At 36.0% G+C, this 16,975-nt stretch overlaps 7 protein-coding genes across 13 annotated transcripts; 3 read left to right on the top strand and 4 right to left on the bottom strand.

The window, feature by feature from the left end:
* Positions 1–9: 9 nt before the first annotated feature.
* On the top strand, positions 10–2,726 carry LOC105699851 (zinc finger MYND domain-containing protein 10). The gene is made up of 8 exons (XM_012425222.1): positions 10–534; positions 623–731; positions 808–1,094; positions 1,375–1,583; positions 1,654–1,823; positions 1,953–2,090; positions 2,204–2,436; positions 2,512–2,726. The coding sequence occupies exons 1-8, from the start codon at positions 443–445 to the stop codon at positions 2,588–2,590; spliced, it is 1,317 nt and encodes a 438-aa protein (XP_012280645.1). The 5' UTR covers positions 10–442; the 3' UTR covers positions 2,591–2,726.
* A 91-nt stretch (positions 2,727–2,817) lies between these two features.
* LOC105699852 (cytochrome b-c1 complex subunit 9) lies at positions 2,818–3,485 on the bottom strand. Its single transcript, XM_012425224.2, has 2 exons — positions 3,151–3,485; positions 2,818–2,955 (listed from the first exon to the last, which is right to left on the bottom strand). The coding sequence occupies exons 1-2, from the start codon at positions 3,292–3,294 to the stop codon at positions 2,917–2,919; spliced, it is 183 nt and encodes a 60-aa protein (XP_012280647.1). The 5' UTR covers positions 3,295–3,485; the 3' UTR covers positions 2,818–2,916.
* Positions 3,486–3,828: 343 nt separating this feature from the next.
* LOC105699856 (GATOR complex protein NPRL3) lies at positions 3,829–6,781 on the bottom strand. Of its 4 annotated transcripts, none has more exons than XM_012425234.2 (8): positions 6,690–6,781; positions 6,025–6,157; positions 5,660–5,946; positions 5,492–5,587; positions 5,163–5,381; positions 4,767–5,100; positions 4,467–4,643; positions 3,829–4,344 (listed from the first exon to the last, which is right to left on the bottom strand). In XM_012425234.2, coding segments are annotated over exons 1-8 (1,626 nt in total). In that variant the 5' UTR covers positions 6,692–6,781; the 3' UTR covers positions 3,829–3,966. The 4 variants fall into 4 exon arrangements, with proteins under 4 accessions (XP_012280657.1, XP_012280658.1, XP_012280655.1 ...); XM_012425235.2 differs by lacking the exon at positions 6,690–6,781 and adding an exon at positions 6,158–6,685 and having other exon boundaries at positions 6,025–6,058; XM_012425232.2 differs by lacking the exons at positions 6,025–6,157; positions 6,690–6,781 and adding an exon at positions 6,158–6,685.
* Positions 6,782–7,042: 261 nt separating this feature from the next.
* On the top strand, positions 7,043–9,235 carry LOC105699855 (ER degradation-enhancing alpha-mannosidase-like protein 2). Its single transcript, XM_012425230.2, has one exon. It carries the CDS (start codon positions 7,064–7,066, stop codon positions 9,131–9,133), a length of 2,070 nt encoding a protein of 689 aa, XP_012280653.1. The 5' UTR covers positions 7,043–7,063; the 3' UTR covers positions 9,134–9,235.
* Positions 9,236–9,456: 221 nt separating this feature from the next.
* Positions 9,457–10,865, bottom strand: LOC105699857 (60S ribosomal protein L14). Its single transcript, XM_012425236.2, has 4 exons — positions 10,794–10,865; positions 10,209–10,310; positions 9,794–9,988; positions 9,457–9,665 (listed from the first exon to the last, which is right to left on the bottom strand). Exons 1-4 carry the CDS (start codon positions 10,794–10,796, stop codon positions 9,495–9,497), a joined length of 471 nt encoding a protein of 156 aa, XP_012280659.1. The 5' UTR covers positions 10,797–10,865; the 3' UTR covers positions 9,457–9,494.
* A 934-nt stretch (positions 10,866–11,799) lies between these two features.
* On the top strand, positions 11,800–14,278 carry LOC105699888 (eukaryotic translation initiation factor 2 subunit 2). The gene is made up of 6 exons (XM_012425288.2): positions 11,800–11,976; positions 12,411–12,665; positions 12,833–12,989; positions 13,291–13,481; positions 13,582–13,866; positions 13,975–14,278. Exons 1-6 carry the CDS (start codon positions 11,959–11,961, stop codon positions 14,017–14,019), a joined length of 951 nt encoding a protein of 316 aa, XP_012280711.1. The 5' UTR covers positions 11,800–11,958; the 3' UTR covers positions 14,020–14,278.
* A 376-nt stretch (positions 14,279–14,654) lies between these two features.
* Positions 14,655–16,867, bottom strand: LOC105699887 (mannose-1-phosphate guanyltransferase beta). 4 transcript variants are annotated; one of them, XM_012425285.1, is made up of 5 exons: positions 16,715–16,824; positions 16,240–16,400; positions 15,562–16,117; positions 15,243–15,474; positions 14,655–15,158 (listed from the first exon to the last, which is right to left on the bottom strand). In XM_012425285.1, exons 2-5 carry the CDS (start codon positions 16,360–16,362, stop codon positions 14,990–14,992), a joined length of 1,080 nt encoding a protein of 359 aa, XP_012280708.1. In that variant the 5' UTR covers positions 16,363–16,400; positions 16,715–16,824; the 3' UTR covers positions 14,655–14,989. The 4 variants fall into 4 exon arrangements, with proteins under 4 accessions (XP_012280708.1, XP_012280710.1, XP_012280709.1 ...); XM_012425286.1 differs by lacking the exon at positions 16,715–16,824 and adding an exon at positions 16,831–16,867 and having other exon boundaries at positions 14,990–15,158; XM_012425284.1 differs by having other exon boundaries at positions 14,990–15,158; positions 16,240–16,409.
* Positions 16,868–16,975: the final 108 nt, after the last annotated feature.

The raw sequence follows: 16,975 nt of genomic DNA, 5'->3' as shown, positions 1-16,975 counted from the left end.
TTACTTACTTTACTAAGGCCCTGTTCCATAACTCAAGTTAACCGAAGTTTAACTCGTCTACAGGATGTTTAAACCAAATGTAAACCAATTAAACTATGGTTAACTCGAATTATGGAACTTGTCCTTGATATCGACTCATCTCTGGTATCGATAACTGAGTACATTTACACCAGTTGCCTTATGTCGGTTTTATAATTACCGATGTTATAACCAACTCATCTCTGGTTATAACCACTAGTGATAAGCGCGCAAACGCTGTTTTTCTCCGGTTTTACCGATAATTCCGGCGTAAAATGGTGTTTATACGACGCTCATCGCTAGTAGTCATAAAACCGGTATAATGTAAAATGTGTAAATCTGTTAACTGAAAAGTTGTTTACAAATGGCTGCTGGCGCGTATGTAATACGAACATTTATTTCCTCAAAAAGATAGAAGATAAAAATGAACAGAGGGACCGTATTGTCGCATTGGGAAATTCAATCATTCGTTGAAAGTTTGAAAGACATCGATCTATCCGATATTGGCACAAAATGGTAACAGCGGCATATTTTCATCTTAGAGCCTTTAATAAAAATGAACCATTAATCTAAAGTAACATTGTAAATAAATAATTGGTTTCAGTTGGTTTGAGTTGCACAAAAAATTGATACTTTTGAATCAGCAAAGTATTACCGAAATTCATACTAGTCAGGAGGAGTATGTGAAAGAGTGGTTTATCAATTTACATAAAGTAATGTCCTTTTCTTTCAATGATTGTATATATGGATGACATTTTCTTTTGATCACAATATTTATTCAATTTTTAGGCACACCTTTTGGTTCAGAATGTAATTGAAATTGATATCTGGAAGCAGAACATCTTTCCACTTTTAATTGAAATTAATGGGGAACCATCTAATACATTCATATTGTACAGTGTGTTTTACCATGAACAAATAGCTGTTTCTCTGCTAGAAAATATTCTTTACCATGTAGAAGGTGCTGAAGCAATTCAAGAATCTGTTCTGGATCTCATTGATTATGCAGTGCACAATGTTATTACATTTCTGCATTCTACCTTGGAAGACCACAATGGGGATATAACAGAGTTCAAGTATGTCTTATTTATTATCTAACTACACTATAGCGCTGCTGTTCATGCGTACGTAACAAAATGTGTGTCAAGTTTTGAACAATAAAATATGTATTCTTTAATTCAGGGTTGTAGATTTTAGAAATTTCATAAATTTTTTTAATGGACTGCTCTGTGATCTTGTATAGACCCATCAATTTCAAATTTAGAGTACATTAATTACATTCGTTGTTGCAGCTTTCCATTTAATGTGCATCAAAGTTGGTTTTATGCTATTAAAATTTATATGCTTTTTATTTAGTACTCCCTGTTTAATGGAATTGACACAGAAAAGGTCTGAGCTTGATTTTGACATTTGTATGAGATGTGTGTCAATTTTGCGTTACTTATCGGAATATACAGACAATCTGCCATTGTGTGCACTTTCGAGAATGCTGATAGTACACGATGTTCCATCTCTATTGATCGAACTGGTGAAAAGGCATCCCTGGAAAAGGCAGGATGAATCCGGTAGAAATTTACGTCTTGATACATACCACATATCAAGACATCAATTTTCGTTATGTTTCACCATTTTTAGGAAATACATTGGTATTCAATGGAAGGTGGAATACCGTGACACCCGAAGAGGGGAAGAAAATGTGTAAAATGGAAGGACAAGTTTGGATTGGACTACGAGAGCTTCTTCTTAACCCTAAAAGTGCGACATATTATGACATCAATGAGTACAGGTTTTCACGGTTGTTAGAAGTGAGTAAATATATTTTTTTACTAATTCGTTCAACCACTCTTGACTTGGGGTATCGCCTTCGTAACGTTTGATTGATTCTTTGGCAAGAAAGCAATCATCATGATATGTTAAATACCTTTTCTTTGTAGTTGCAGAAATATTTGCACGAAGAAACCTTGGACCAAATTGCACCGCTGCTAGAATTTCGTCAATGGCTCGCTCGGTTAAGTGTATCAAATGTGTCGTCAAATGTACAGAAGCCAGTGCTTGTTGAACAACTACCACAAGTAACTTTTTACTCCCTTAATTAATGACGTTTTTGAAGTTTGATCATGACATTGTTTACAAAGAACACACCTAAGGACATCTCTTAAAGTATTAAACGCTATGAATTTTTTAGATAAGGTCATCGATTTTGAAGACATATAAAAAACAATGGAGGAGATTAGCTACACATCAATCGAAGTTGCTATACATCAACAATGCCGAAGAAGTTAGAAACATTGCTAAAATTTTGAATAATGCTTATGACTTTGATGTAATGATTCCTCCAGAGGAAAGAAAATGTTTTCAATGTAAAAATATTGCAAGAAAACGATGCTCCCAATGCAAAGAAGCATGGTATTGTACAAGGTAAAAAGAGAATGATTTGTTCTACATAAAATCCTGCTATTACTTTCACTGAATAATAATTATTATTATGAACAGAAACTGCCAAGTGAAGGATTGGAATAGCCATAAAGAAACTTGTGCTCGTATAACAATGTCCAAGAAAGAAGCTTACTAAGAAAACAAGACAAATAATGTTATACTACTACTTTAGATGTTCATGTAAAGAAAGTTTTTAGCATAATTTGTTATATATCGTATTTGTCTGTTGATCCGTGCGTGAGCTATCAAATAAAATGATTAAGTTAAAATTACAAGTAAACATTTCTATTATTTACATTTGTGAAAGCAGTTTAAGGACCGAAATGATAGTTTAAAATTGAATCTAAGAACCATGACGCGATATTTTTGTTTCTGTAAATTTATTCATCTACACAAAGTACCAGACTGCTCGTTTTCCATCTATTATCTTACATGTTCAAACTTAAAAGTATCCACGAGCTATTATTTCTCGTACTTGTGCTTTATGTCTTTCCATAATTTCTGCAACATAAAAGAACGTGGGAAAATTAAAATACGTTACTAGTTTTAGAAATGAAGGATCAATTTATATCGATTATACGTAATATGTAACTGTAATCTAAAATGGATAGCCATTAGAAAAGCATGAGTTACCCATATGTATTCAGGAATTAAGAAAGGAAATTCATTTGAGAAAATCTTACATAAGAGACTTACTCCTTTGTTAACACTTTCGAAAATACTTGTCGACACTAGATCGAATGCTCGTTCAAAGAAGAAACTACCAACTAAGATTGTGAGGGCAAAAGTCGAGGTCCTCTTAAATAAAGCGTTATAAACGGTCGACGATATTCCAGCCATTTTCCTTCTTCGCTAATTCTCGCGTTACTGTCGACCGTAGACTTTAGCAAACGCCTCAACTGATCAATGAGTAGATTCCAATGGTAGAACCACCATTAATCGATACGTTACAGAGATGAGTTGGTACGTTATGGCTGATTCTTGCGTAGGTTGTTGGTAGGTTCCTCTGAAGAGCACAGAGGGTCAAAGAGTGGAAGTAATTCAGATTTCGCGACTCGTAGTTGCCAGGTCACAAGCCGAAACTTCCACCATACTCGAAATTCGTTGCGCCACCGTTGGGGGCAAAAAACGGTGAAAGCTAACGTACGAAACCAGAGGGCAGCACAGGATGCGATCGCACGATCCTGCCCGTGAGCGATCTCCCAACTCATCTCTGTTCTATATTTTCACCATGGTTAAAGCTATATAATAACCTCCTGATTGCTCCTGACCTCACCCGACCCTCCCCACGTTCACAGGCTCTGACGTATTAATAATTATGCCATAATATATCGAACATTGCATGTAATATTTTGCAATAATTAACAGAAAGTATCGTAGAGAGCAACTGTTTATTTAGAAAAATAAATAGAAAATGGGAACCAGTTCCAAACATCACTCCTAGAGGTTAGAATTGTCCATAACTTTGATTGTGTGACAGATGTAGATACATTATTTTGCAGTATATGCAAATCATTCGGAACCTACACGAGAATGAAACAACGCAATAGCTGGATCTTCGCTTTCACACGTAATCAATACATCACGAAACTTGTCCAGTATTTGTAATAATTGGGATCTTCGAATGTTCTCTAAATACATGATTTCTTCCAAATGGTGGCTACCGTCAAAATATCCTAATCTGCAAAGCTTGTCCATCAATATCATGTCATCGGTTGGCACTGTAAAATTATCTACTTGATACTTGAAGAAATTTTCCTGTTCGTGAGATGGTACCGTTACTTCTGACTTAAAACTCATTGGCATTCGTCTAGAGGTATCAATGAGATTCCATATGCCATCACTTTCCTCTAAAGTAGTTGGATTTTCCGTAACTTGGTAATTACTTTCCTTAAAGGTAAGCAATATTCAGCAGATAAACGATTTGTGCTTGTTTCTTAAATAAGTCTTAAATAATTTAGGAAAAGAAATAAAACGGAATTAAAATATATCTAATTGATTCAATTATTTACCAAAGATGATTGTCCATAATCCGTGGGCATATACTGTATATAAGTATGTAACTGTATTAAAAAATGATTCTTGAGTAACCACATTATTATCTTTACCAACTGTGATTGTTGTTGAGGTAGATTCAAAGGATTCAATTTGTGACTAATTGATGTTGGTAAAGAAAATTCACTCAGGACCTATAATAATTAAAAACACTTCACCTAACTATCAAACGAGTAAATGTTCTACCGATAAGCTCCTTTACAATTGACTCAGTACAGTTAGTATTCTAATTGCTTTTGTAGACAATTTATAACTACCTGCAATAAACATAGTCCAGGAAACTGTTCTGAAAATTCATCCAACATCTGGGCTGTTACAACTGCATCTGGAGATATGACGTAAACATTGCTCTCACAAAGTGGATAAATTATAGTAGCTTTAGCCCAATAAACTAAATGTCCAGTTAGTTCAAAAATATGAGCCAATGTTAGATTAGAGTCTGCTGCTAATGACTGCAGACTTTTCAAAGGATTGTACATTTGAATGAGCCGTCTCAGGGAAGGAGCCGAGTCTGCTGGCAACGACTGAAGCAATTCCAGTGGTTCTGTCAGGAGAAGCAGTCCATGGTATGGCCTTAAACTGTTTAAGCACCTAAAATATGTATCGTAAATTGTTAATCTGCAAATTATATTCATTTTGCATATGAGACTTACCTTTTAATAATCCTTGGATTCATTATAAAACCCTTCTTATGAGAATGATGCACTTTTTGTGGAAAGCAAAAGCTTACTTGAATCCAATTGTTTATTGTTACATTGACCATTCCCGAAGCGCATAAACTATCAAACACAGATTTCAAATCTCGAGCAAGCAAGCTTTTTTGCAGTATAACCTCATATGGAGACTCTTCGCAATCGCTTTCTTCCTCTGATCTAAAAAGTGTTATGAACACTTCTGGTGATACAACATAATTTCCCCCCCCCCTTTTTTTTTTCATAATAATTACCTAAAAATTTCTATAAAAAAACTCTGAGATGGTTACCTGGCAGCAACTTCGTCATGAGTAGAAGCCATCATTTTTATTTCCTCAGTCAGAAAACCGCATCTCTTTTCTTCATGTCGTAATGCTATGCCCAGTCTAAAAAAAGAAATTATTAAATGTTTAAAAATATGTTGAAAAGAAAGATATGTAAAGTAGGATAGTAAAAACCTTTTGCTCAAATCGTAGTAGCACCTGACTATACAGTGACTAGTTTGACAATTTAAAGCAAATACCACACTAAACAGCATCGATGAATTGATTTCTCTTAATTTTCGAGATTGAAGAAGAGTGGGATGCCCAATGAAGCGTACATTGTTCACTTTCAGTTCAAATTTCAATTCGCATAACTCTGGTTTAACGGCAAATAACGTGGATAAGACATCATCCGAAAAACCAGGAAGATTTCCATTGCTGTTCGATGTTTGAAGCGGTGCGGACTTGAAACAAATTCCACTCTACAGCATGACAATATGAAGAAATCAATGAATTAGGGCTGAATGGACCGTTTTCACTTGAATTTCAATTGAACTAACTTCTATCCTTGTAGTAGTTTGAAACACAGAATTTCTTGAAGCAAAACATAAATTAATTATATTCTCTAAGTTAAAGCGGTACAAGTGGCCCTTAAATTGTACCTGCTTTTTAGCAAACATCTGTTTAAAGTACCTGTAATAAATCATCTCCGGTAAGTAAAGAGTAGGGATTTTTTCTGTTAGTAAACTGACTGGAGTCGCGTTCGTGATTCGCTGCATGTGGATAACGGAAGAGCATTCTGTCTCCTTTACTATCGCTCTTTACCAGAATGATACTGAGTGGATTAACTGGCATGACTTCCATTTGCGATGATATTGTTGACTGGATTATGTACCAAACGATTACCCACTTCAACCCATGATTGTTACAAAAACGTCACGAAGGTAAGAAAATGTACTTCTCCCTCTAATTGACACTGCCTTCAAGATATGTGTCTAAATTGGGATTTACTTATCGATGTTTCTGTATTCTTGTGTCTCAATAGTATAGTAAATTATCATCTACTGCTCTTTAAAACACCATTTTTAACGTCTTGTACGAAGAAATATATATCGAATCAACTAATTTGTTAGTGATGTAGTGATATGAGTAGCAAGTAAAAAGTTGGAAAAAATACAGTCCGAAATAACGGTGCTAACCTCGTGGCACGTATGTATGTACTTACATCACTTTAAGAGATCGACTGAACGTCGTACTTCAGTGATTGTTCCAATGTATTCCATGTATGTATGTATGCACTGATTGGAGGACTGCTTAAAGAATGATATAGTAAAATGGCCGCGTACGATTGCGCACCTATTTTATCGCATATACGTTGGCATCAAGTTGGCATATTATCGATTTGAGGTTACGTTTCCCTTGATTCAAGTAAGTCAACTCCAGTGAACGAAGGAATACGATTTTATAACTTCTACTGCGATCGTTATTCATCTGTTAAAGATAAATTAAATTTTTACGGACGAAAGATATCGTATGGTGGCGTATTATATCGCAAATTAAAAGATTTAATTCTATCGATTGTGAAACCTAAGGTTAAAGATGTTGATACAAAGAGTCCTCATTTTCCTGACTATTCATTCAATAAGTGAAGGTGTACGAAAGTACGACAAGATGGATTTGGAATCCCTTAGGGAAGACGTACGTGCAATGTTTAATCACGCTTACACTAGTTATTTGACATATGCCTATCCTTACGATGAGCTGCGTTCGCTAAGTTGCGATGGATTTGACACTTGGGGCAGCTTTTCGTTGACTCTAGTCGATGCTTTGGATACATTAATAATTATGGGCAATCTAACTGAATTTCGCAGAGTGGTAAATATCATTGGCACACGAACTGACTTTGAAGCCAATATTAATGTATCAGTATTCGAAACGAACATCAGAGTGATCGGGGGATTATTAAGTGCACATTTATTGTCGCATAAAGCAGGTATAGATCTAGAGCCTGGTTGGCCTTGCAATGGACCTCTGTTACGTCTTGCCGAAGATATGGCAAAAAGGTTACTCGTTGCTTTCGATACCCCAACGGGAATGCCTTATGGAACTGTAAATTTAAAATATGGGATTCCAGATGGTGAGACTAGTATAACGTGTACCGCAGGAATTGGAACCTTTCTCGTAGAGTTTGGGACCCTTTCCAGATTAACAGGAGATCCATTGTACGAAGAGGTCGCCATGAATGCTATAAAAGCATTGAATTATCACAAGTCAAACATTGGATTAGTCGGCAACCATATAGACGTATTAACGGGCCATTGGACCGCCCAAGATTCTGGTATAGGAGCTGGTATAGATTCTTATTTTGAGTATCTAGCAAAAGGTGCTTTACTTCTACAAGATCCACTATTAATGACGTTGTTCCAACAACATAAGGAAGCGATTGAAAAATATACCAGGCAAGAAGATTGGCACGTCTTGGTTTCTATGAATAAAGGACACGTTACATTACCCATTTTTCAATCGCTCGACGCATATTGGCCAGGATTGCTTAGTCTTTTTGGAGAAATCGATAATGCGATGAAGACTTTACACAATTATCATAAAGTTTGGAAGCAGTATGGATTTATGCCAGAAATTTATAACATTCCACAATCCGAAGCAGGGGCTAATCGCGAAGGATATCCATTGAGACCAGAACTGATCGAATCTGTTATGTACCTCTACAGAGCAACCAATGATTCTTACTTGCTGCAAATTGGAGTGGATATATTGCGAAGTCTTCAGCACAGCGCGAAAAGTACTTGTGGTTATGCCACAATAAGTGACATAAGAGACCATCGGAAGGGTGACAGAATGGAATCTTTCTTCTTAGCTGAAACTACCAAATATCTTTTCCTTCTTTTTGATCCGGATAATTTTATTCACAATTCAGGATGTCAAGGCGACATCGTTCAAACACAGTGGGGAGAATGCGTCGTGAATGCAGGAGGATACATATTTAATACCGAAGCTCACCCAATTGATCCTGGGGCTTTACATTGCTGCCGTAGGATGGATAATCTGTTTATGTCAAAGACATCCAAACTGCAAAAGACTGCAATGTTTCAAAATAAAACGAAAAATGATTCACTTGGCAACATATCGTTAAAAATCATTGACAATTCAAAAGATCAAAAGGTGGATGATAAGAGACTAAGGAGCAACGTATCTCAAGCTGAGAATAATGCTGCAGAAAGTGTACATAAACGTACTTCAACTGAAATTTTCACTTCAACATTTAGAAATGAAAGTATAGAATCAAATAATGCGGAGATTCCAGAACTAAATACTAGTTTAACCACAAATCCGAAAGACCAGAATGAACCGATCCCAAAATTAACGTACATAATATATAAAGCAGATGATGGTGAAGCGGGTGATATCTTAAATTCATCTACGAATGTAGTGGCACAAAGCTCATTTTCAAATCTGCAGAATCAGTCACAACCATTAAACAATGCTGTACAGCCTAGAAAAATTAAATTCGAACCTCAAACATTACTAGAAAAAATTAGGAGAGAAAACATGTACTCCGCTTATGATACAACAATGTCTAATGACCGTTCATTATGTTGTTCGGCTCAATCATTCTTGCGGCGTTTATCAATTTTAGGTGAATTTTTCTAAAGGCAGTTTGATTTGTGCTTGTGCATATTAAGTACTTGAAAAGATATTTTCTTTTATTTGAAACCATTCAGAATATGGAAATAAAGGAATGTAAGATGTAAATGTGCTGATTCATTTTGTTTTTACCATGTGTGTGTATCAAAGTAAATGAATCAAAGTAATGAATATACATGCATACAGGCTAGGAATAACCCAAGTCTTCTGATTTTCCTTCAGCAGCTATTGGAGTATAAAACCAATGCTACGTGCCATTTTACTTTAAAGTACCCAGTTATAAGAACTTACAGGGATCATTAAAAAAGATCAGGATCAAAAAAAAGCAATTGAAAGCAATAAAAGTTTATTATTTAAAATATTACATTTACTGCTTTGCAGTTTGTTTTACCGTCTTTTTTGCAGTTTCTGAGGTTTTTAATGTCTTGGCTTTCCTTGCCTTCTTTCGCAATCTGAGAAATGCTTCGGTTCTCATTTTATTTCGAATTTGCTTGGCTTTTCTTATCTTAAACCGATCAAAGTCACTGAGAGAAACCCGCTAGAAAAGAAAAAGATACGCGGTCTATAAACTATGGTCTAAAAGTCAAAATACAGTTTAGCAATTAATGAAGTTAATAATAGGGAACGAGAGGATTATCAAACATTTTACAAACATTAAAATATTACCTTTTCCTTTGCTGCGACTTTCTTGAACCACATGGTTTGACTCCACAACTCATCAACTTTACCCTCTAGCCAAGCTTTTCGAACTATGCGAGTAGTTCCAGTAAATGGAAACCGCAAGCGGAATTTAGTCAAATGAAGTTGATTCAGTCTCATTTGACCTCTAGGTACTAACGAAGTCGGGCCATCGACTAGAACCTGAAAGTTATATGTCTACTGAAAGAGGCAAAACTGCTTTAAATTTAAAGCAACTATTGTGTTGAAGTTTCAGAAAAAATAGTTTAGCATCAATTATGGGTCAGCCGGCAATTCCTATCAAGAATACCTGGTTCATCATATTATAAAGGACATACTTTATTATGGTTGAATTTAATTGTATTAATAATCACAAAAAAAGTATCAATGTATCATGCCTTACTCTGTTTTGATCGATGATGTCGACAATGGTGACAAGTTTGCCCTGGTAAGGTCCGTCGCTTACATAGGCAACACGGCCCGTTTCCACAAACCTTTGGAAAGGCTGTAAGACAAATACTCGTTAAAAATATAATTCCACAAATTCGTTTAAATTATCGACAATACGTTTTACAGGAAGCATACACATTTTGTACGACTTCCTTGGCTTAAGTAGACATATTTAAGTAGGCATGATAATGGAAGTAAAATGGCCACTTTGCGCGTATAAGGTCCATTTTAATCTTTGAGAAGTATCTGAACAATTGTTCCACTCTATTGAATCTTGTTAAGTAATTTTGCCCGTATGTTCACCACCTATGGGCGTTACTTCGCCTTCGATATGCTTCATCCGAGGCATGGTCATGGTATCGAGCCCACGCCGTGACGACACGTTGCGACCAGATAAACGAGAACGTATTCTCTTGAAGAACGTCCACCGGTCACCTCCCTTCTTTTTTTACTTACTTTAATGATTTTAATTTCACGTCGCAACGCGTTAAAAAAGTTACTGCAAAGAGTTCTCACGTCGAAATTGAATACAACTTACCATTCTGCCGTACAATGGGAGAACTAGGAAGAACTCCGAAAAGAAAGGTCTTTTCTCAAGACCGTAGAGAATGCTTTCACTAGATACGAAACTCATTGGACCTCGTGGTGGCGTCGGATGGTATAGATCGCAATTCCGACCGAGTAACCAAAACCAGTCGGATGGGGTACGTCTACTAGTATTTACTATTCCGTGATTCGGGGGGTCTATTACGTAAAGCAAATTGAGCGAAAATATGAAAAATGAGTAGCTCACGGTATTACGAAACGATTTTGATGGTGAAAATGCGAGCTTTCATATGAACTGGCCCGGCACAAATTTTTTAGCAAAATGGTGAAGCATACAAGAAAAGATAGAAAAATAAGCGTCGTCTTCCACGGATTGTGATATCAAAATTCAAAATGGAAAACCTCCTGGGAGTTTTGATTTTTGGCAACAATGGTATTCGGGGATAATAATAACCTTATTAGAAGAAGAAAGGAATTACGTGATGCCTTAGACCTATTTTCGTCAGAAGAGAGAGAATTTACTAAGCGTACAGGTTAGTTTTTGTTATTGCAAGGTTATATTACTTTATGAAACATTGAAAACAGTGAAATAATTCATGCTTACACGGCATGATAAGAAAATTATATTGTTGAACTTCTAATTAAAGTAAATGTAAATATGAATGTAATACATATTTAAAAAAAATATGAATAGACTCGAGTCCTCCTCTTTACTTTTAACGGCTTTCCATCTTCCCGCCTTTCCTGCCTATAACCCACACTTATCAACAATGTTCGATTTACAAGGTATATACCTTTATTTGCAATATTACTAGACCGGAAGTGCTAGTGATCTCGTTCTTTCATATAGCGAATACGTAATTCGGCGAATAAACCCACGTGAGATGGAAGTGCGAGAAGTGAGTGCGCTCGTCAAAAATACGTAATAAACGCCTAGGGTAGGACTCCGGCCGTACTCGTAATGCTAGATCCGTTTCGGTCGAGCAGTAGTCCATCTCTGAATGTGTCTCGTCGCTGCTCTGACTCACGTTGCTGAACTTGGTCAAACTTGGTTGAACTGGCTAGTGGATCAAACTTGATCGAATCACGAATTGTTTGAACATATAATTCAAATTATTTTCTTTTTAATCAAATAAACGTCTAACGGACTATTTGCAATGGCTGAAGACGAGTCGGTACGTCTCCAAATAACTAGTTCTCACGTATTTCTTTCAGGGAATTATTACCTCCACGTTTAGGTTATCCTCCATACGGCTCGTGAATATATCAAATTTATTATATAAGTGTACATTTCCCATGGAATCACTAAGTGTTTATTGAACTTTTATTGTTGGATGTAGTATGAACGCGATAGATGTATACAATGTTTAAGATTCCGACATTAAGAATAATGAGGCAATATTGGGTACATATTGCTATTCCCACTTTATTATATTCCACTTCGACTCTAGACAGAAATAACAATTACATCATTTAATTTACCCAACAAACATACTATAACTTTGAGTTTCAAACTGCATTTGCTTTTATAGTTAATGTACAGCGACAGCTGCAGGGAAGTATCGATTCCAACGAAAATAAGAATGTATATAGATTTTCTTGTTTTCAGATTTTTGATCCTACATTAAAAAAGAAGAAGAAAAAGAAGAAAACAACTTTTGATCTCGATTCGGCACTCGTGGAAGGAGGTAGCGTAGGTGAAACAATAGAACCGTCATTGGAGAAAGAAAACCAGGATATAGAGCCACCCATTGGAGAAGATGATGAAGCGGTGGATCTGGAAAGTTTTGGTAAAAAGAAAAAGAAGAAGAAGAAGGCTTTTAATTTGGATGAACTTGACGTTGCATTAACCGATAACAAGGAGGTATGAAATTTAATAATTTCGTTAATTAAAGTTTGATCACTGCTTTTATATTCTCAACAATGATATTGTAATATTTTAATGATTTCTCAATGTTCTTCAATGTTGTTTCAATTAACGAGTAGTTTTAAAATTTTAACTGAAATTTGTCCTTGACTTATCTTTTTTAGGAGCCCATAGAAAGTCAAATTGAAGAACCAACAATAGATGATGATTTTGACCTAGATATGGACTTCTCTAAGACCAAGAAGAAGAAAAAGAAGAAAAAGGACCTAGACGAATTGGTTGCCGAGGAAGAAAGGAAAGAGACGGAAGATAAGGAAAACGGTATGTACAAAGCTTCTACATAATTTTGATAAAATTAACACATTTGGAGCCAAAACAAAAGATGAGTACGCCGTCGTATACCATCCGTGGGCGATTAATGGCCCTCGTGGAATGCATTTAAAGGATGTACATTGTTACAATTCTGTCGATCGTACTTATTATAATCAAAATACCATTATTACAGTACCATGATATTAGCTTCGTCTGGTCTCTATTTCACACTTTTATCAACTCAATCTTTATGATACTAACACGCCTTTTATCTAGTGCAAAAATGAAGTGCCGTGCATTATTTTTTCAGAAGAGGAAACAAGTTTATGGGTTGGTTCCGACAGGGATTATACTTACGACGAGTTACTCGTAAGAGTGTTCAACATTATGCGAGAGAAAAATCCTGATATGGTGGCTGGTAAAAAGCAGAAGTTTGTAATGCGTCCACCTCAAGTAGTACGCATTGGAACAAAAAAGACTTCCTTTGCTAATTTTACTGAGGTATGGTGTCGAACATTTTTATTGTCTGATTTTAATATGAAGTAATGCTTTCGAGTGTGTTAGTATGACACTGTATTCGTTACATTCATATGCATTCTAGATTTGCAGAACTCTTCATAGGCAAGCAAAGCATCTGTTGGACTTTTTACTTGCTGAGTTGGGAACTAGTGGATCAGTAGACGGTAATAGCCAGCTAATTATTAAAGGTCGCTTCCAACAAAAGCAAATCGAGAATGTTTTGAGGAGATATATTAAGGAATACGTTACGTGTCACACGTGTCGTTCTCCTGACACGATTCTTCAAAAGGATACGCGACTGTTCTTTCTACAGTGTGAAACGTGCGGTTCTCGATGTTCCGTTGCTAGCATCAAATCCGGTTTCCAGGTCAATACTAATTACATTTTGCTACATTCAATGTTTCACATTACACAATTGTTCATTAGAAAAATGTTATTCATATCGAATATTAACACGGCTGTTTTTTTATTTCAGGCTGTTACTGGCAAACGAGCTGCAATTCGAGCAAAGACAGCCTAAAGAACGTTCTATGCCGTTACGTACATCCATTCAGAACTTTTTTTCTACAAGAACAATACTAATGTTTGTTGAATATATTTACAGTGCTAAGGAATAACAGATTATACATAATACGAGTGACATTTTACACACGGAAATCGTGAAAATCAGATCGGATTTAACTTAATTTGTCATAAAAATGTACCAAATTCTTAATGAAGTTTTGTCCCTTTTCTCAATGCTCAGAAAAATAAACGAGTTTTTTATGTTCTAAATATAATTAACAGATTTGCGTGGCGTTTTAACAACGTTCGATAGTCATAGAACTTTGCAATATTTTTCAGCGACTAGTGAATTCACTTTGCATTATACGTTTATAGGAATGGAACATAACGTACAGCTTGGGATCGTTGATTAATCCTTTGTGAAAATCTGTTGGAATTACACCGTGAATAATCCTGGTGTAACTTCACATATTCTTCGTATTGATCACCAACCGCGAATCTTAAATGGTAATTCTTTATATTATACTAATATTTCTTAACGTTTGTGTTCACGTTTTGATACATAATAGACGTGTGGTTATTTCAACATAGAAACTGTCGAACGTATTAGACAGCCAACAAAAGGAGAAAATGTTAAGAATCGTCGAGAAATAATTAATCTAATTTTCATTCTTTACTGGGTTCCGGGCATATAATCCAAAGTGACTACAATGAAAGTACAAGTTGACATTGCTTTATCCAATAAAGGTAGTATGAATTATAATAAGACCACGGTAAAATACCTCTATATGTACAGTCATTATAAAATTACTTGGTATTTACTACAATCTTACCGTAAAAACAAAGTCGAGCATGTGCGCGTGTGTATGTACTTGTATGTACTTCAGGATGCGATATTATATTACAATTTATCTTGTTATATGTAATAACGCAATTGACTATAATACACATCCTGTTCCGTTAATGATTAGTTTCTATCATTAATTCTACATAATAATTTGAGGTTCCTGAACAGATGCAGAAATGCTTTTGTGTGGTAGGACTTGTCCACCATTAATGTAAAGTTCATCCTTTACGATGACATTTTCTCCTAGAACCGTTATTCCTTCCATTCGCACCCAACGTCCTACGACACTCTTCCAGCCTATGATGCACCTGCAATCGAGGGAAGCGATCTCTACATTTCTTTATACACGCAGATATCCCGTTCTTTTAATTATTAACATAGTGATGCCTTACCCATCAAGCCAAGCGTGTTCCTTTATAACAGCAGACTTCAAAAGAGTGCATCTTTTTATGCAACAACCATCCGATAATACAACCCCAGGCCCAATCGTAACATTTGGACCGATTCGACAATCGTCGCCAATGGTAGCCGTTGGATCTACCAATACGTTACCAACGACACCTTTTCCAGAATACAACTTTTCTGGCGACTTTTGTCTCAGTGAAGTGAGATATAAGCACATGCCTAATTGAAACGACAATAACATTTAATACTAATTCGGTTATGCGAAAGCACCGGTGCAAAAGATGCACAATCAAGATTCATATGCACCCGTAATGAAGTCTTTAGGCTGTCCAATGTCCATCCAAAATCCAGATAATTCCATAGCATACAGTTCCCCGTCATGAGCCATATTAGGAAATACCTCTTTCTCGATGCTCATAGGTTTTAACTGTATTCTGTTTAATACGGTCGAATTTAAAATATATATACCTGCATTAATTTTATTCGATACAAATTCTTGCGGTTTTTCAATGAATCTGTCGATCTGGCCACCATCACCGTACACTACGACACCATATTTTGAGGGTTCCTCAACTTTAGTTACAAGTATAGTACCCTCTTTACCATGCCTTTTATGAAAGCTTAAAAGTTCTTTAAATGGGAAATCACAAATGATGTCAGAATTTAGAACGAAAAATGGATCGTCACCGGAATGCAGCAGGTCTTTTGCTAATGCAAGCGGACCGGCAGTTCCCAATGGTTCTGTTTCATGCGAAAAAATCAGACGTACTCCTATTTTATTGGCTTCTTCTCCAAGTTCTCTTTCCATTTCTTCTGCACGATACGACACTGCTAAAATGATTTCTCTCACATTCACTTGCACCTGAAACCCAGATTAAATGTTTATAATAAATTTTACCTTCCTTTGCCTTCGAACCATTGCAAACCGTTGACCACTAATGCTTACAAACGAGGTTTTTTTTTTATGTGAACCGTTAAACATACCAACGCTTGAATTTGATGCATTAACATTGGTTTATTAGCAAATTCGACCAAAGGTTTAGGACGACTTAACGTAAGAGGACGTAACCTTGTCCCATAACCACCGACAAGAATTAATGCCCGCATCACGAACAATCCAGTGTTCTGCTCACAGGACACTTAAACTTGATTCATTGGGTATTCAACCCATACATGAAAAGGATAAAAAATGAACTTATTAGTAATGAAAAAGGGCATCAATCCATATATTACACTTACAAAACATTTACAATCTCTTATATCCTGCCAACGTTTCATAGGAGATTATAAAAATAGATACAATGCAGTCCGCATACATTGCTAATCATAAGTGAAAAATTAATTATTTATCGCATAGAAGCAAAATATCGAGGCCGCTAGTTATATTTACATTTAATATACTTTTAGTCGTAGTGCAAATTAATAAACTTTAATGAACAATAATAAAATCCGATCTTACCAGTTACTGATTACAATAATCACCATCCAATGTGAGAATTACTCGAGCTTATCTTAACGTAATATTGCTCCGATACCATTACACAGGTAACGTTAATCACAAAACAAATAACATACCTGTAGAATCTACACGTGTCAAGTCGCTGACATATAACTGGGCAGAGATGAGTAGGGAGATTGCTCACGGGCAGGGTCGCGCGATCGCATCGTGTGCTGCCCTCTGGTTTCGTACGTTAGCTTTCACCGTTTTTTGCCCCCAAGG

This window comes from Orussus abietinus, unplaced genomic scaffold, assembly GCF_000612105.2.
Source record: "Orussus abietinus isolate OABI.00-Male unplaced genomic scaffold, Oabi_2.0 scaffold697, whole genome shotgun sequence".
Taxonomy (NCBI): domain Eukaryota; kingdom Metazoa; phylum Arthropoda; class Insecta; order Hymenoptera; family Orussidae; genus Orussus; species Orussus abietinus.
The sequence above is the reverse complement of the archived record's forward strand: the minus strand, read 5'-3'. Positions and strand labels throughout refer to the sequence as shown.

What these genes read in the sequence shown, in the direction of transcription:
- LOC105699851 (XM_012425222.1), top strand. Translation starts at nt 443, where the DNA reads ATGAACAGAGGGACCGTATTGTCGCATTGGGAAATTCAATCATTCGTT. An exon ending in TCCGATATTGGCACAAAATG is followed by an intron (nt 535 to 622) that starts GTAACAGCGGCA and finishes AATTGGTTTCAG; the next exon opens with TTGGTTTGAGTTGCACAAAA. An exon ending in GAAAAGGCAGGATGAATCCG is followed by an intron (nt 1,584 to 1,653) that starts GTAGAAATTTAC and finishes CACCATTTTTAG; the next exon opens with GAAATACATTGGTATTCAAT.
- LOC105699852 (XM_012425224.2), bottom strand. Translation starts at nt 3,294, where the DNA reads ATGGCTGGAATATCGTCGACCGTTTATAACGCTTTATTTAAGAGGACC. An exon ending in TCGAAAGTGTTAACAAAGGA is followed by an intron (nt 2,956 to 3,150) that starts GTAAGTCTCTTA and finishes TTTATGTTGCAG; the next exon opens with AAATTATGGAAAGACATAAA.
- LOC105699856 (XM_012425232.2), bottom strand. Translation starts at nt 6,328, where the DNA reads ATGGAAGTCATGCCAGTTAATCCACTCAGTATCATTCTGGTAAAGAGC. An exon ending in CCGGAGATGATTTATTACAG is followed by an intron (nt 5,947 to 6,157) that starts GTACTTTAAACA and finishes GTCATGCTGTAG; the next exon opens with AGTGGAATTTGTTTCAAGTC. An exon ending in AATCCAAGGATTATTAAAAG is followed by an intron (nt 5,101 to 5,162) that starts GTAAGTCTCATA and finishes TACATATTTTAG; the next exon opens with GTGCTTAAACAGTTTAAGGC.
- LOC105699855 (XM_012425230.2), top strand. Translation starts at nt 7,064, where the DNA reads ATGTTGATACAAAGAGTCCTCATTTTCCTGACTATTCATTCAATAAGT.
- LOC105699857 (XM_012425236.2), bottom strand. An exon ending in ACATCATCGATCAAAACAGA is followed by an intron (nt 9,989 to 10,208) that starts GTAAGGCATGAT and finishes TATAACTTTCAG; the next exon opens with GTTCTAGTCGATGGCCCGAC. An exon ending in AAGTCGCAGCAAAGGAAAAG is followed by an intron (nt 9,666 to 9,793) that starts GTAATATTTTAA and finishes TTTCTTTTCTAG; the next exon opens with CGGGTTTCTCTCAGTGACTT.
- LOC105699888 (XM_012425288.2), top strand. An exon ending in GACGGAAGATAAGGAAAACG is followed by an intron (nt 12,990 to 13,290) that starts GTATGTACAAAG and finishes TTATTTTTTCAG; the next exon opens with AAGAGGAAACAAGTTTATGG. An exon ending in GCATCAAATCCGGTTTCCAG is followed by an intron (nt 13,867 to 13,974) that starts GTCAATACTAAT and finishes TTTTTATTTCAG; the next exon opens with GCTGTTACTGGCAAACGAGC.
- LOC105699887 (XM_012425286.1), bottom strand. Translation starts at nt 16,362, where the DNA reads ATGCGGGCATTAATTCTTGTCGGTGGTTATGGGACAAGGTTACGTCCT. An exon ending in GCCTAAAGACTTCATTACGG is followed by an intron (nt 15,475 to 15,561) that starts GTGCATATGAAT and finishes CGTTTCAATTAG; the next exon opens with GCATGTGCTTATATCTCACT. An exon ending in GAACACGCTTGGCTTGATGG is followed by an intron (nt 15,159 to 15,242) that starts GTAAGGCATCAC and finishes CCTCGATTGCAG; the next exon opens with GTGCATCATAGGCTGGAAGA.